This window comes from Penicillium longicatenatum, assembly GCF_028827895.1.
Source record: "Penicillium longicatenatum strain IBT 33135 chromosome Unknown contig_2_segment0_segment0, whole genome shotgun sequence".
In the NCBI taxonomy this organism is placed as follows: domain Eukaryota; kingdom Fungi; phylum Ascomycota; class Eurotiomycetes; order Eurotiales; family Aspergillaceae; genus Penicillium; species Penicillium longicatenatum.
In genome coordinates this window covers 923,546-939,493 of record NW_026643120.1, presented here as the reverse complement: position 1 = coordinate 939,493, position 15,948 = coordinate 923,546, and the positions used below count along the sequence as shown (strand labels likewise).

Below are 15,948 nucleotides of genomic sequence, written 5' to 3'. Positions count from 1 at the left end.
AGTTGCAAAAGTAATGTTAATGAGTCTTTGATTTCAAGCGCCGATATGGCCTGTTTCCCACATGTCATTATCTCATTTTATTCCCAGACAGTGGGGGAACAATACAATTTTACTTGATTTAACTCTCCGCCGAGGAGCACCCCTCGTCTTCTTGATCCATAACCCACGGGACGAGTCTTCCGTCACAATCGGTGATGTCAACCAAGTTAATTGGCTGCGCCTCCATAGCAACGGCTAAATCTTCCAAATCGCAGATCAACGGGTCCAGTCGGCTTTCCCAGGCCAGATCCCCGTGCTCGTCGAGCCAGAGGACTGTGATGACCCCGGACTTGATGGAGTCCTTATCCAGGAGGTAGATGCCAGCTTGAACTCTCAATCCCGCCAAGGCAAGCTCTCGGACTTCGTCGCACTGTTCTTCTGCTTTCCCGATCAAATAATCATCGTTGTCCTGATTTATAGTACAGGTTCTGCCCAGTTCCATCCAAATCGTGAACCCCAGAAAAGTCTGTGATCCCAGGCATACGGATCAAAACTTGGCGCCAGAAGTTCTTGCTTCTATTCTCGATATCATAGCGCGTGGAATCATCCAGGACCCGAATGTAGTCTAAGACAGAAGCTCCGGATGCTTCTAGAAGTTTTTGGTATTTCTCCTCGAAACGTGGATCGTAGCATGTGCGTAGACATATGGTCTGCAGATCGTAGAAGTTGTTTACGGTCATGTTGCGCTCGGTGTTTGTTTGGTTGTTGACGAAAATACGCTGAATGTCTGCCCCGCTCACTTCAAAAGGGGACGATTCAGATTTTGCGCGGTATTTATATGGCTATGGAGCACTTTGGTCAATCGCCTCTAGGGGCTAATCGGAACCAGGATCTAGGACGTACCCAACGCTCAATGAGTGTCAACTTCTGGTATTGCCAGACTAGACGTTCCCACTGTTCTTGGCATGTCTCCGAGGTGTCATCACTCCAAAGGTCTTGGGTTTAAATTAGTACCGCGATGCGAGTTCAGTAGGGGACGGGAGGGATGGCAAATGAGAGCGAAGTGATCGAAAGAAAAGTGGCCATATTGTGCCTGTTTTTTCAACCTGAGAAACATTTTGGAAAGCAAAAAAGCCTTTTGGAAGAGAGAAAAATTGGAAGAGAGAAAAATTGGAAGAGAGAAATTAATTCGTGTGATAAGAAGGGAAGAGAAAAGTATTTGATGATAGGCGCATGAAGGTACTGGTGCTTGGGACATCATTTGACTACAGTGCAAACAACTCTCATTTCAAGGCAACCGAACATACCGAAATTATTCGTAGTATTACTATGCCCTACATCCAAGGCAAATATGGGCCTCGCACTCAAATTGGATGCACATGTCAGTGCGTTCTCTGCTGCTGCTCTTGGTGGAGAGTTCAATATCGTGAGATACTCGTTGAGCAGGCTGAAGCAGAGTTTAATATTTATTCAAGAATGACGAGTATCATAATTGCCTGAGCTGCTGCTGCTTGTGGTGGGGAGGCAGACATCGTTTGATGCCTCGTGGAAGAGGCCAAAGTAGATGTCAAAGTGCTGATTGCTACTAAAGAGGGGGGATACTCCATCTGTCCAGAGAGCTTTGATAATACCCTTAGTAGGCAGGAAAGGCTTATGTGGTACATAGCATATTGATCAATGGGCTTTGATTTCGTCGTTTCTTTCTTCAATCCGGGGGTTTTCGTCCAGGCATTCTTACGTCTACGTGAAGCAGAACATATACCGAGAATCCCCGCTTTACTTCCCCGCAGCCAATGTCACTTTTGCTGTTCGTCTCGCAGATCAATTCCAAATTCAGCGATAGATTGAGTCAATGATATGATAGTCAGCTAGCTACGGAGAAATACCGATTCCAGATACCACGGTTACTCCAAGCTAGCATTTTGGTGATATCAACCCCACTACACACCGACAACAACGCCCTGATTTAGGCTAATACAGAACTTATGATTATTTAAATAAACTTCATTCTTATTTTTCATCTACAATCTATTTTAACGATACCTTTTCATTCTAGATTGTATGCCATACTCGAGGAACGGTCAAGGAAGCAGCTATCATGGTTATGCTTAGGTCCGCACACCGGGTTATTGTCCTTTTATTGCAATGTTTATCTTTTCGTATACAATACGTCGAAGCCTTCGCGAGTATTCAATCCGATGATCTTCAGCATCGCTCGACGGACGGTCCGTCCTGGGACCCGAAAAAGTCGGCATTTCTGGATAACCTCGTGGCGAATATGACCATTCCAGAACTGGGTATGCTTCATGGACCTTTCATTTTTCCCTTGCACTTATACTATCATTATTAATGCATTCAGAATAGTTCTTCAAATGCATCTCATGTTCGCCGATAACATAATTGGACCCAACTCGGATAATGCCCTCTACGGTAATAAATTACCCATGAATTGGGGCAGTGTGGTAAACATACCATGGCTCACCAAGAATTACAGATCAGGCAATGCAGCCAGCTCCAGGAGCACCCATCGGTATAATGCATGACTGGTATCCCACCAACAAATCACAGTACAACGACCTCCAGAAGCTAAACGCTAAAAAATCGCGTATCAATATACCATTCATGCAAACGGGAGAATGCCTTCACGGTGTGGGGTCGTTTAAGCAATCGATGTTCCCTCAAGTGATTGGCATGGCGGCATCATTTGACACCAACCTCGTACATCGAGTTGGGCGAGCCATTGCTACCGAGGCACGATCAATCGGAATCCATGCTTGCTTCGCGCCAGTGCTTGATCTTGCAAAGGAGCCGCGCTGGGGTCGAGTACAAGGTAAGTAATGATTTTCCCCTTCGAATTAATGGAATCTAGACGTTAAATCAAACAGAGGATTGGGGTGAGGATATGGTTCTTACCTCTCATATGGGTGTTGCATTTGCCTCCGGTTTATCGAAGAATAGCACTTGGTCGGATTCAGATGCAGTCATTCCTGTAATGAAGGTTTGTGCGATCGCTTTTTCACTGCCCGTTCTCTTCTTCTCTTGTTTTGAGCTCAGCTGAATTCGCTGTGTACAGCATTTCGCGGCCCATGGGAGCCCTCAAGGGGGTCATAATGCGGCGCCCTTCATGGGATACGGAACGCGCGAGGTCCTCCAAGAGATGCTTGTCCCCTTTAAGGCGGCTGTGGATTTAGGTGGAGTCAAAGGTGTGATGATGTAGGTCACTAGCCAAGTCAAAATTTGTAACAGAGTTCTGACAGTTTCCAAAGGGCATATAGCGAGTTTGATGATGTCCCTTGTTCGGTCAACCCTCTCCTGTACCAGGCTTTGGAAGATTGGGGATATGATGGTACGTAAGTTGTAATTACTCTCAACGGATCGCAGAATTAATGAATTCACAGGCTTCGTTACCGCTGACGACACAGGTGAGTCAACTTTCCACACGAATATGTGTTATGCAAATCTTCACACTGCAGAAGGCCTGACGAGGAATGTTTATCAGGAATCTCGGAACTTTTATACACACATCTTGTCACTAGCTCTGTCGCGGATACGATCGCTCAATGGCACAACGCGGGTGGAATCATCCAATATTACGATTTTCCATTAAGCGACTACGTGAATGTCTGTATCCCCATTCCCGAATTGCTTGCTCATGCAGCTGACTGGAGACATCTAGGCAACTTTAGATCTAGTCGCTAATGGCACAATCGCATTATCGGATTTACAATCACTGGCAAAACGCGTCCTAGGTGTCAAGTACGATTTGAATCTCTTTGAAGACCCATATATTGCAGATGATGTTGATTCACAAGCAATCACCGAATCTCATGTTCCCCTTACATTGGAGGCAGCCCAAAAGAGTATTGTGCTTCTCGAGAACAATAACTCCACGCTTCCTTTGCAACCCGATAAGCAGAACATCGGCACGATTGCATTGATAGGGCCTTTCAGTGATACATTCAATTATGGTGATTATTCGGGCCAATTCGGGGGCTATCCGGTCAAAAATGCCAGCACAATCCGTCAGGGTATTACAGAACACCTCGCAAGCAATTTCCCGGACACAACATTACTCACTAGCTGGGGAGCCAATTCTTGGAGCTACAATGGACAGTACAACATACCGCCCTATTTGCTTTCTGCGAACGGGACCTCCGGGGGGCTAACGGCCACCTATTTTGCCGATACAAATTTTACCGATGCGAGAGTACAGAAACTGGAGACTCCAAGTCTTGACTGGGGCCTTTATCCACCCGATGGTCTTCCCTCTAATAATTTTAGTGCTATCTGGGAGGGCGATGTTGCGATACCCGTAGACATCGCGACTGACGGATGGTTTGGAGTCGCGGTCTATGCTAATACCTCTGCTAAGCTTTTTATTGATGGAGAGCTCCATGTTAATGTTGAGCCTACCACCGCTGGCAATGTTCTCTCAGATATCCCCGGCATTTCCTATACTTCGGTTAACTCAACAATCGCACCACCAGGCTCCGCAGCTTTTCGTTTTAAGAAAGGAGCCAAGCACCACATCAGACTGGAATACCAAGCCTGGAATTACGTTCAAAAATATGAAAATGTCAACTCACTCAATGCCCAGGTCTCGCTATTTTGGAATCTGGTAGATCCTGTTCACGCTGTCGATCAGGTAAGCAATGCTTCCCGGTCAACTCGCCGATTAATAAAAGTTAACATCAATTAGGCAATCGAAATTGCTCGAAAATCCGATTTGGTGGTTCTTACCCTTGGCGCTAATTGGAACAGTGATGGCGAGTCTGGGGATCGAGCCACTTTAGGATTTTCTTCAAATCAAAGTATGTTGACTTCAGGCCACATGCAGATATAGGAAATCGTTAACCTTTGAGCTAGCTTTGCTTGCCGAGGCAATCTATGCAATCGGGAAGCCTGTCGTCCTCATCTTACAAGGAGGTCGTCCCTTTGCAGTCCCAGAGTATTACAATAAGTCTGCAGCAGTGCTGAATACGGTAAGTTGGGCCACTTCCGAGGTTGTCAAGTCTAATACACTTTAACTGACGAGTTTCAGTTTTTTCCTGGGCAATCTGGTGGCCAGGCTATTTCAGACATTCTCTTCGGCACTATTAATCCGGGTGGCAGAGTTCCAATCAGCGTTCCGTATAATGCTGGAACATTGCCTGCTTTTTACAAGTAAGACAAAAATTTTAATCCTTGTTCGATCGGCTGCTGACTCCCCCAGCTATAAACCCTCTTTCCCCCGAGATTATACAGATATCCCGTACCAAGCTTTAGTGAGCTTTTTTCTTGGTTTACATCGAATTGACTACTAATATGAGTAGTACCCCTTTGGCTATGGGCTATCGTACACGAACTTCACCACGACAAATTTCCGCTCTATGGTTGATAACAGGAATGATGCTGAGATGGAGTTTAAAAGCAAGTCAAACATCACATTTTCAGTCGAGGTTACCAATTCCGGTGATGTTGCAGGAAGCTACGTGCCGCAGGTTTACCTTCTCGGTCGCGTCTCGTCGATTGTACGTCCTGTGAAGCAGCTTGTCGCTTTCACTCGGCTGTACCTGTCGGCTGGGCAGTCAAGAAAAGTTACCATGGACCTCGAGGTAAACCGATTTCTTCCAATTTTGGATCGGAAATATGAGTGGACAGTGGAACTTGGAGATTATACTTTCGCGCTGCTGGAACATGGAGGGAGCGACGCTGACACTTCAACCAACGTCACCTTGACTTGTGTTAAGTGAGGTATAAAGAGCAACTCTGTGTTGTGATGGACGGAAATGTATAAGATCCTTTCCGTATTTCTGACACCTCAGGTGTGACAAACTTTGTGGAACACGAGAACACGACCATCCCTGTAATCAATTAGTTGCTTGTTTGCCAATGTGTTTTGGGATTTCAATCAAACATTCGCTAAAATTTGCGCACTCTTTCTTCTTTTCCTTTTGTTCCCATTTCTCACGCTACTCTCTAGTCTAGAGCTTTGGTTCGGCTGAAGCAACAGGGACCCCTCATCTGCGACTCCTCGGTCCGCACCCCACCAAGCCACATGGTCAACTTTTGGATAGCCAAATAACAGCCCTTTGCCCTCTAGATTGTTACCTCTCGCTGGATTATCATAAGCGATATTTAACGACACAAAATAAGATTTCGACATAAAGACCGACAAACCCATTAGCCAGGAACATTGGCCAGCTTATTCCCTTTTTCCACCTACGATGGACTTCAACTCCAATTCTCAGCATTTATACACATTAGAAGATGTTGCAAACCACAACAAAGATGGAGATTTATGGGTGATTATTAATGGCAAGGTCTTTGACATGACAACATATATGGACACTCATCCAGGCGGTAAACAAGGTATGCTTACTTTGACTTTGCGTACTCTAACCTCTATCGTATTTTCTGGTCTTTCCTTTCTTTATCTCGTGATCTAATCGGCCCTCTTTACTAATTTCTGCTTTGCTTCAGTGCTTCTGAAACATGGTGGTTTGGATGCAACCAAAAAATACCTAAAGTACCACAAGCCTCAAACAATGGCCCGCGAAGGCGATGCTTTGTGTATTGGTGTTGTCAAAAAGACAGGTTCTTGGAGGAAGCTAATGTGGAAGAAAGCAATGTCAGGACTCTTCGATCATTCCTAACCGCGAATTTTCTCGGCGGTTAGGCGAGTTGTATATATTGTTCACGTGCAGCTTCGGGCAACTGATTAGGCACCTGGCAGCTAATCATTTTCACTATTTCGGAATTTAACTGTATAATCCTGGAATTCTACTAGCATTTATTCAAAATTTGAAGCGAGAGCCATTTTTCCCATGGCTTCGATTTGCTGTGCGACGAATTTCAAGTCATCGGTGAATCGGCCTATTTTTCTACGTGCCGATCGGATGAGTCGGGCAGCTCCTCCAGCCGCGCAAAGGCATCCCGAGGTCGGTGATGTCACGCCTGCTTAGGAACGTTTAAAGAAGCCCATTACTTTGTAATGGGCCCTCGGTTCATAACAGACCTGTAAGGTCTTGTGTATATGTATAAATTGTACCATTGTACCTTGGAATGGGTACTGTAGTTATTCGTGACACATTCTGGCTAGAATGCTCTGATCTGGAATCAGACTGGCTGGGGTCCCCATGTGCGGGGCCTGATAAATGGAGAGGTCTATTTACCCGGACCCAGAAGACCCAGAATTCACGAGACAACAACCCCTACGACGCGTATTGGGGTTTTTGATCATGAGAGTCACGTTTATGGTCCGTAGCCCTGATCCAGTCTTTGATATCATGGCTACCTTCCTTTTTCGGGTGCAGTGACAGTCTGGTTCGACCGTTATGTAATAAGACACCTCAGGCGGCAAGTTCCCCAAACGGAGGAGCCCCGAAGTCCCCCAGTGGGGAGGGTTCTCATACATTTCCCCCATGGAGTTGCCTTGGAAATGTTGGGGGCGATCGGCATTTCTCATTTTCATGTCCCGACGGTTTCACCTTCCAAAGGTGAGTGATTGTTATTTTCTAACATTGATTATGGAATATATAAAATATGAAGAAGCTGTGTTTAAAATTTTCTTGTTGGATCAGATTAGGGTTTGCTGGGCACACACCCAAGCTTTTTAAGGGTGTGGCTTGGCCAGCCTCAAAAGCTTGGAAGTTTTGCTCCCAGGGTACCTTGAAACATCTTCTGTAGAACAATCACGGCCCTTCAGGCTCACTGAGATAGCAAACGCCGATATTACCTGCCGTTAATTTCTCAAATGACACACAAAATTTGCGAATCCCCCCATACCATATGAGTAATCTCTTCACCGAGAGCGGATGGGATTGACAAAGTGGGGAGCGTATCCAACCTTCTAACCAAGCATTTGCGCTCTAATGCTGCTTCTCGGCACGCCGACCCGCCGACCCGCCGAAACCCATCCCAGTCCCCGCCCCGGTGAAAAAAAAGAAAAGGTTCGGGGAAATTCTTTTGGAGAAGCGGGTTCTCCGGGGCAGAGAAGGGCTCCGGTCGGGGGAGTGTTCGTCAGTGGCTCGCTCGGTCCAAGGTTGTGTTTTTTGCCACTACTTTTTATAACCCCTGCCCTTGCCTCTTCTCGCGTGCTTCTGCTCTGCTCCTGCATACCTCTACAGGACCTCTCTCCCCTCCACCTATAATCGTGATAGTCCTTGGTCATGGCATCACCGGAGGTAGAACCTCACCTCGGTGAGACCCGCGATATTGAGAAAGTCAGCGACGCTTTCCAGGAGTCTGGGTCCTCCCTTGTCATGAACGAAGAACAAGCTTTCGCGAAAGCGAGGGCCAATCCCAACGAGGCCCTGCCCATTCTTCTCACCTATTCATCTAATGACCATGATAATCCTCGCAACTGGCCTAAATGGCGCAAATGGTATATCAGTATTTTTGTTAGCATGCTGAATGTGTTCACGTACGTTAATTCGACCCTAGCCCATTGCTCTGTTATATCCTAACTAACACTCTACAGTTGCTGGTGTGCAGGTGGAATCTCATCGGGTGCGACAGGCATCCAAGATGAGTTTGGAGTCTCAGCTGAAGTGACGACATTAGCGCTGTCGCTATACGTTCTGGGTTACGCCATTGGTCCCGTTATGCTAGCCCCGCTTTCCGAGTACTTCGGTCGCCAGCCAGTATACGTCGTATCATGGTTCCTCCTCTTCCTCTTCCAGCTCCCACTCGCCCTAGCGCCCAACATTGGCACAATCCTGGTCTGTCGTTTCATTGCTGGCTGCGCAGGCGGAGCCCCCTTGACAAACACTGGAGGTAGTATCAGTGATCTATGGGAACGGAATGTCAGCGGTGCCCCCATGGCCGTATACGGTCTTAGCAGTACCTTCGGACCCCCAACAGCGCTGGTCATGTCAGGCTACATCGGCCTCAACCTGGGATGGCGATGGATCTTCTGGGTGCTCATGGCTATTTCTGGCGGAATCTGGGTGATCCTTGTTCTCACTATCCCCGAAACTCGACACACAGCCATCTTGCAGAAGAAGGTCGCTCGGGTGCGCAAGCAGATGAAGAAGGAGAACTTGGCTACTGCGGAGTCTATCGATGATATCCATGCCCATGAGCGCAAGGGTCTGCATGAGCTATTTGCTATCACTCTGACGCGCCCGATCCGTTTCCTGTTCTCTGAGCCTATCACCACCTTCTCTGCTATCTACAACGGCTTTTTGTACGGATTGGTCTACCTCTTCAATGAGGCTTTCCCCTTGGTCTTTGGTGCTCCGAAGGGCCACCCCTTCAATGTTGGTCAGCAGGGTCTGTGTTTCCTCGGTATGGCTATCGGTCCCGTCGTGGCATTCTGCCTGTACCCGCTTCAGGAGCGCTATTACCTTCGTCGCGTCGCCGAGAACGGTGGCAAGGGCGTCCCCGAAGCACGGATGTGGATGGCTCGCGGCGGCGCTATTCTGATTCCAATCAGTCTGTTCTGGTTCGGATGGACCAGCTACGCGTCCGTGCACTGGATCGTCCCTATCATCGCCTCCGGCTTCTTCGGTGCTGGTATCTACATTGTTATCCTCAGTATCCTGAACTACGTCGTCGACAGCTACCAGACATACTCTGCCTCTGCCCTTGCTGGTGTGATCCTGTGTCGCAATGTTGTCGGTGCTGGATTCCCCTTGTTCGCTACGCAGATGTACGAGAAGCTGGACTATGAGTGGGCCTCGAGTCTGTTGGGATTCATTTCCATTTTGTTGGTTCCTATCCCTTTCATCTTCTTCTACAAGGGTGAGGCTATTCGTCTTCGCAGCCCGTGGGCACGTGAACACTTCGATCAGGCTGAGGATAACCCTCACTGATCTTGATATTGATGATTAAATGTTGCATCCGAGCGGTTTGAATATAATGTATACACATGTTGGACATACTAGACACCAAAGGGGGTCAATGAACAGAATATAAAAATTTTCAGATGTCATAATTGCGCACATATCTTCCAAGTTTGACTGTCCTAGATGTCCACTCACTACAGGTAAGTCGCAGCTAGTCTCGCCTGCAAGTGTTCACCCGCAGTAAGTCTGCGCCCACCAACATTAAGTTCACTAGCACCACCTCCATACCCAACAGTAGTATTCCCATCCTCCTTTCCCCGCTCGCGATGCGCAGTGACAACATCACTGGGCAGAGAACTAAGCTCCGTAGTCCCAACAGGCGAACAAAAGAACGCAATACTATAGCGATCTGCGCCCTCGTCCCCTTCAGGAAAAACAACACGATGCACCGTCGACTTGAGAAGCCCATCGGTCCAATAACTCAACGCATCCCCGATATTAACCAAAATCGGAGGAAATGGGTACTCATCCTGATTAGGGTATACGGGCACAGGTGCCCACTCACCCTCCGGCGTCTGTATTTCTAGCCCCGGCTGACCGGGACGCTGGAATAGAAGGGTGATACTGCCGTAATCAGAATGTGCGCCTGCACGGATATCTTTGCCTGGACAGTATCCTGGGATATTGGATGGATAATAGAGGAGTCGGACTGAGTTCCCTGTATAGCCCTTTGATGAGTCGTGTCGGGACGTGAAGAAATCCTTCGGCATCTGGGAGGTGGGTTTGTTAATGGCTGTAAGCGGGCAATTGATATAGGTTCTTACCTCGAGTCCATGTGCAAGAAGATTCAAGATTTGGATACAAGTCTTATTGCAAAGATCCGAGAAACGAGCAATCTCCTCCTCACGGTTCATGATGCATGGTGGCAATGGTTGAACGATCTTTCCATTCTTCGTTTCTGAAATGTTGAGAGCCCTGCAGATATCAGGATATGCCACTTGAATTCGTATAGAATGACCTACTCTTTGAAATCGCCTCTCTAGGATACGTTATGCCCGGGTTAGTCTTGCTTGAAATGATCGGAGTTACAGAATGTTTACTACCTTATGGTGTTCAGGATCCAGAGTTTCGACATGCATCCCGACCCAGCCGAGATTCTAGGATTGATCGCATCAGCTTGCTACTTGTGTTCATTGATGAATTAGCTTGATGACCCACATTTGGTCCTCGTTTGTGAGGGGCTTTTTCTGAGATTGGCAGATCAAAGAACTCTTTCGACTGTACGGTATTAGAAGTTACTAAGATAACTTATCAATCTTGCTTTTTATTCAGGGATGACTAACCAGATCAAAGGCATTTTCTACATCAGCTTTTGTGAAAGCGGTTGTCCTGCTATCGATATATAGGAAGCCATATTTCACTGCAGCGTTTAACATAGCTTTACCGGCGGCATTGTAGTCAGGGTTCGAAATATCCACCAGCGGAAGGTTTATCGGGCTTGTCATATTGGAATCCTGATTGTGCATGTTTCCGAGTCGGAGGCAGTTGGGGTAGTATCGATCGCAAGGCAATTTGGAGCGGGCAAGGAGCAGTCACAGATAATCGACCTTAACAAGACGTTCAGGAATGAAGTCGGTTTATGGAAGTTCCGAGCGTCTTAGATAACAATGAACAAAAAGGATTGAAAGCTATGGACAGATGTGAGAACCCCGCTTATCTGCTATCTAGACCCCTGTCATCTTGGCATCGTTCCACTTCTCAGCGATAACCTCTACCCCACAAACCATATCCTCGGGATCTGAGATCATCAAATCACTCTACGATTTCCCCATGATCGACTCAAAGATGGGTCTCGGCGCTCTCCGTGCCAATCGTGCTTCGACTTACCGAACTTGGCCCAACCCCGCATTTGTGCCTTGACAGTTTCGGTGGCACTGCAACGGTGGAGACCGCGCCGGCTGGACCAGACCGATCAGGTAAGGTGATGAACTTTATACAACCGATATGAATCCGAGAACATGGCAAGGGTCCAGCAGTTATGAACATGCCCACTTATGTTTGTTATGCACGGTCTGTTATTGGACCGATCAGGACTTGAATACGATGCTCTGGACTGTTCTTACTCTGAATGGAACATGATTGGCGAGGGATACCCTTCTATTCCATAGTCCCTGTGCAGTTACAGAACGCGGACACAATTACCTTCCGTGTGGACCAAGATCGGAATCCCCCGTGGGTCCCTGCACCAAGCTAAGAAGCAAATATTTAAAAGGCACACAACACCCAATTCAAAGCACCGTCTGTGAACTCGTTTGAGAGAATGATGAACCCAATCCTACACCATGACGTTGAAAAGCGAGCTGGCGCAGTAGATCCTCCACTCGTCGACGAAACCGGTGCCGTCCCAGCAACAAGCTTCGAATATGGAAACTCGGTCTACGCGAAGCTGCAAAGGCTCGGTGGGAAGATTAAAGTCGAACAGCGAGGAATTGAGCGCGTTCCCGAGGATGAGAGAACGGATAATTCTTACTGGAATATTGGCTCAATGGTATTTCCATCCTAATCTCGTACAAGATGTCTCTAATGTCTTGGTGTAATAAACTCCCAGTGGCTCGCTGCGAACATGGTTGTTCCCTCTTTCACTATCGGCGTCCTTGGTAGACCATTGTTTGCTCTGGGGTTTGTGGATGGAGTCCTGGTTATTATCTTCTTCAACTTTATCGCCGTCTTGACCGTTTGCTTTTTCTCCACGTTCGGTGCGACGTTTGGATTGAGGCAGATGGTGCTTTCGCGCTTTTGGTTTGGTTGGTGGGGAGTTAAGCTAAGTATGGTTGGAATGCCTCTTGACAAAACGGCTATAAGCTAACGCCGATCTCACGTCTAGTCGCACTTTTCAACGTGTTGGCATGTATTGGGTGGGCTGCAGCCAATATCATCGTCGGAGCCCAGCTGATCAACGCAGTAAACCCAGACGTCCCCGGCTATGCAGGAATCTTGATCATAGCATTTTGTACCCTGCTCGTGGTGTTCTTCGGCTACCAAGTCGTGCACGCATACGAATACTGGAGCTGGATCCCAACGTTCATCGTCTTCCTGGTCGTTCTCGGCGTTTTCGCTCACTCGGGAGATTTCGTGAACATCCCAATGGGAGTCGGACGTGCAGAACTGGGAGCTGTTCTATCCTACGGATCAACAGTTTTCGGCTTCGGCACCGGCTACACCAGCTTTGCAGCCGATTACACCGTCTACCAACCAAGCAATCGTCCGCGTCGCAAAGTATTTCTCGCAACATGGCTGGGCATCTTTCCAACGCTTCTTTTCACGGAGTTACTTGGTGCTGCCCTCGCGACTGCCATGGCAATCAATGGAGGCGACAATGCGTATCAGCAAGGATACCATGAGTCAGGAATAGGTGGCCTCCTAGGCGCCCTCCTTTTTCCTCGTATCGGAGGTTTCGGTAAATTCTGCGTAATCATCCTGGCTTTATCTATTGTTGCAAATAATTGTCCGAATATTTACTCCGTCTCCCTCACGCTCATGGTTATGGGTCGGTGGACACGCCATGTTCCGCGCTTCGTGTGGACCATTGTCGCGACTGCGGTGTATATCGCTATCGCGATTCCGGGATATAGTCACTTTGAGGCTGTCTTGGAGAATTTTATGCACTTTATTGGGTACTGGCTGGCGATCTACGAGGGGATTGCCTTGACAGAGCACTTCGTGTTCCGCCGTGGCTTTTCCGGGTATCGGCCGGAAGATTATGATACTCGTGAAAACCTTCCTCCTGGTATTGCGGCGCTCTTGTCATTCTGCTGTGGTGTTGTTGGGATGGTGACTGGGATGAGTCAATCGTGGTATATTGGACCGATTTCGAAGAGCGCGGGCGTGCCTTCTATTGGAGGCGATGTTGGGTTTGAATTGGGCTTTGCATTTGCTGCGGTTTCCTATGCCGTCTTGAGGACTGCTGAGAAGAGATTCTTCAAAAGATGATGAAGGATGCTTGTGGTTATTTCAAGTACTGGTATCAGGCCAATGAAGCAGTCAATTCGCGCAATGTTATGATGTTTTGGCTGTGTACCCACCTCTGTAGTAGACTTCTACTGTATCGCATCTCTGCTTAACTTCAGGGCGGTATCCATTAGATATGTTGAACTACTTATGTCAAATTGATTTTCATGATGAATTTTGAATGAACCTGCCCACAAATATTCCTTTGGTCGAAAACCTGCCATTTGCGTTGGTTTCCAGGCATTTCCGGATGAAGAGCTTGCTTGGGAGAAATTCATTTGTCTGTAGCCATCCTAGAATTGTAAAGGAAAATTTCGCTCAATCTAGGCAATCCAAAACCAGATTCGCTCTGTTCAAGTCAGTACAGCTCAAAAGGGCGATCATGGTCAACTGACCAAGTAAGTTTCGTGGCCTTGGCTCTTCCCATGTAGATTCAAGCTCGTCAGCTTCCTCTTTACCAGACCATAGATCCATATCCTCCACCTTCACAAATTTGGTTTTGTATAAGATTTTGTACCCGAGGAAAAGCCCGGCAAAAATGGGAATATCGATGTAAGGAGGGATGAAGCTTTTGGCACTGAAATGACCAGGGAAAAAGGCATCGAACCCATTGAAGAATGCCACGGTAGATGAGAAGATCGCTGCAAAGTATGCCAGGTATGGTTGAAATGGTGTTTTGAAAGGAAGTGATGACCTCGGGATGCCATGGTGCTTCAAACCTTGGTTGAAGCGAATATAAGTGATTGAAATAGACGTCCACACAATTAGCGTGCTGACAGAGCTCAGGTTGCTAATCCAGAAAAAGACATCAGCAGAGCTAGCTGAAACGTTCAAATAGACGAGGAGGCTCAAGGCAGCCGTGACGCCTACGCAGGCATATGGAACGCCAAATTTCTCGTAGCGAAGGATCCGAGGTGCCTTTCCGTCCAAGGCCGTAGAGTATAGAATTCGAGTCGATGCGTAGAAGAAAGAGTTCCCCGCAGACAATGCCGAGGTAAGGACGACCGCATTGATGATTGATGGTAGCACTGTTATCCCTCCATTTTCAATTGCGATAACAAAGGGACTGGCTCCTACACCTGATGCTCCAGAATCAATAGCATTGAGTAGTCTATGGTCCCGAGATGAAACACATAGAGTGACCAGGAAGATACTGCCAACGTAGAATATGGCAATTCGCCAGAAGACACGGCGCACGGCCTTGGGTATGTTTCTCCTTGGGTTTTCAGTCTCACCGGCCGCAACGACTACCATCTCGCTTCCTCCGTAACTGAAAGTCGCCTGGATAAATACTTTCCAAAACGCCAGGAACCTGCCCAGTGAGCCCGTCTCCAGGTATTCGTTCATGGGTCCTGGGTTCTGCCAATACCGGAATCCAATGCGATCATGTGTTGGCGTGCCACCCAGCGTAATGATAAACATGAGGAGCATGAGGCCAATGATGGTAGTGAGTTTGATAGATCCAAGAAGGAATTCCAGCTCGCCATAAACCCGAACGGGAAGACAGTTGACCGCGAGGATGGCGACAAATAGGATTGTAATCCAGACGGCAGAAGAGATAGCATTCGGCCAGTAGTCAATCACCAAGGCTGCAGCGCTTATCTCAATCGGAACACCAATGGCGAATTGGTACCAATAGTTCCAGCCAAGTGTGAAGCCTAGAGCTTCGTCGACAAACCGGGAAGCATATACAGGAACGGCTCCAGGTAGCGGAAGCCAGGTCGCCATTTCACCCATGCTGTTGATCACCGAGTATAGGTTGAAGCCGGTAATGAAGTAGGCGAGCACCGCGGATAATGGTCCTGCCAGCGAGATAACCTGACCGGTACCCACGAAGAGGCCGGTCCCAATAGCGCCGGATAATGCAAGAAATTGAACGTGTCGTGATTTGAGTCTTCTTTGCAGATTTCCAACGTTCTTTACTGTCATTTCCTCCTTGTTCAAAATAGACAGTACATCTGGTTGCGAATCGAGCCTTTTGGCACCACTCTCCAGAACCTCATCTGGGTGGTCGGTTTCTGGATGAGACTGCATGTTTTCGAGGAAACCAAATCTTTCCTGTGAAAGAATGAATCGAGATTCCCTGAAGTCAACCTTGGAACATTGCTCAGTAACGTGGGGTTGGTAGGTACAAGTACTACGTACCTTCTTGTATAGGCGGCGCACGGACTCGCAGGACCCTTTAACTGAT

At 47.6% G+C, this 15,948-nt stretch overlaps 7 protein-coding genes across 7 annotated transcripts; 4 read left to right on the top strand and 3 right to left on the bottom strand.

Moving 5' to 3' along the window:
* Window positions 1-118: 118 nt before the first annotated feature.
* On the bottom strand, window positions 119-719 carry N7484_002873 (uncharacterized protein; the record flags this gene model as incomplete). The annotated part of the gene is made up of 2 exons (XM_057113293.1): window positions 119-417; window positions 524-719. 2 exons carry the CDS (start codon window positions 717-719, stop codon window positions 119-121), a joined length of 495 nt encoding a protein of 164 aa, XP_056973433.1.
* Window positions 720-2,481: 1,762 nt separating this feature from the next.
* Window positions 2,482-5,711, top strand: N7484_002872 (beta-glucosidase; the record flags this gene model as incomplete). Its single annotated transcript, XM_057113292.1, has 12 exons — window positions 2,482-2,809; window positions 2,865-2,977; window positions 3,053-3,192; window positions 3,246-3,325; window positions 3,378-3,401; window positions 3,479-3,600; window positions 3,656-4,624; window positions 4,679-4,790; window positions 4,846-4,961; window positions 5,021-5,142; window positions 5,192-5,243; window positions 5,292-5,711. The coding sequence occupies 12 exons, from the start codon at window positions 2,482-2,484 to the stop codon at window positions 5,709-5,711; spliced, it is 2,598 nt and encodes an 865-aa protein (XP_056973432.1).
* A 474-nt stretch (window positions 5,712-6,185) lies between these two features.
* On the top strand, window positions 6,186-6,614 carry N7484_002871 (cytochrome b5-like heme/steroid binding domain-containing protein; the record flags this gene model as incomplete). The annotated part of the gene is made up of 2 exons (XM_057113291.1): window positions 6,186-6,330; window positions 6,442-6,614. 2 exons carry the CDS (start codon window positions 6,186-6,188, stop codon window positions 6,612-6,614), a joined length of 318 nt encoding a protein of 105 aa, XP_056973431.1.
* Window positions 6,615-8,129: 1,515 nt separating this feature from the next.
* Window positions 8,130-9,776, top strand: N7484_002870 (MFS transporter; the record flags this gene model as incomplete). The annotated part of the gene is made up of 2 exons (XM_057113290.1): window positions 8,130-8,383; window positions 8,441-9,776. The coding sequence occupies 2 exons, from the start codon at window positions 8,130-8,132 to the stop codon at window positions 9,774-9,776; spliced, it is 1,590 nt and encodes a 529-aa protein (XP_056973430.1).
* A 167-nt stretch (window positions 9,777-9,943) lies between these two features.
* On the bottom strand, window positions 9,944-11,254 carry N7484_002869 (uncharacterized protein; the record flags this gene model as incomplete). Its single annotated transcript, XM_057113289.1, has 6 exons — window positions 9,944-10,519; window positions 10,574-10,724; window positions 10,772-10,788; window positions 10,853-10,906; window positions 10,968-11,027; window positions 11,093-11,254. The coding sequence occupies 6 exons, from the start codon at window positions 11,252-11,254 to the stop codon at window positions 9,944-9,946; spliced, it is 1,020 nt and encodes a 339-aa protein (XP_056973429.1).
* Window positions 11,255-12,069: 815 nt separating this feature from the next.
* N7484_002868 (cytosine permease) lies at window positions 12,070-13,739 on the top strand (the record flags this gene model as incomplete). Its single annotated transcript, XM_057113288.1, has 3 exons — window positions 12,070-12,297; window positions 12,358-12,574; window positions 12,634-13,739. The coding sequence occupies 3 exons, from the start codon at window positions 12,070-12,072 to the stop codon at window positions 13,737-13,739; spliced, it is 1,551 nt and encodes a 516-aa protein (XP_056973428.1).
* Window positions 13,740-14,080: 341 nt separating this feature from the next.
* N7484_002867 (uncharacterized protein) lies at window positions 14,081-15,791 on the bottom strand (the record flags this gene model as incomplete). The annotated part of the gene is made up of 2 exons (XM_057113287.1): window positions 14,081-14,106; window positions 14,153-15,791. The coding sequence occupies 2 exons, from the start codon at window positions 15,789-15,791 to the stop codon at window positions 14,081-14,083; spliced, it is 1,665 nt and encodes a 554-aa protein (XP_056973427.1).
* Window positions 15,792-15,948: the final 157 nt, after the last annotated feature.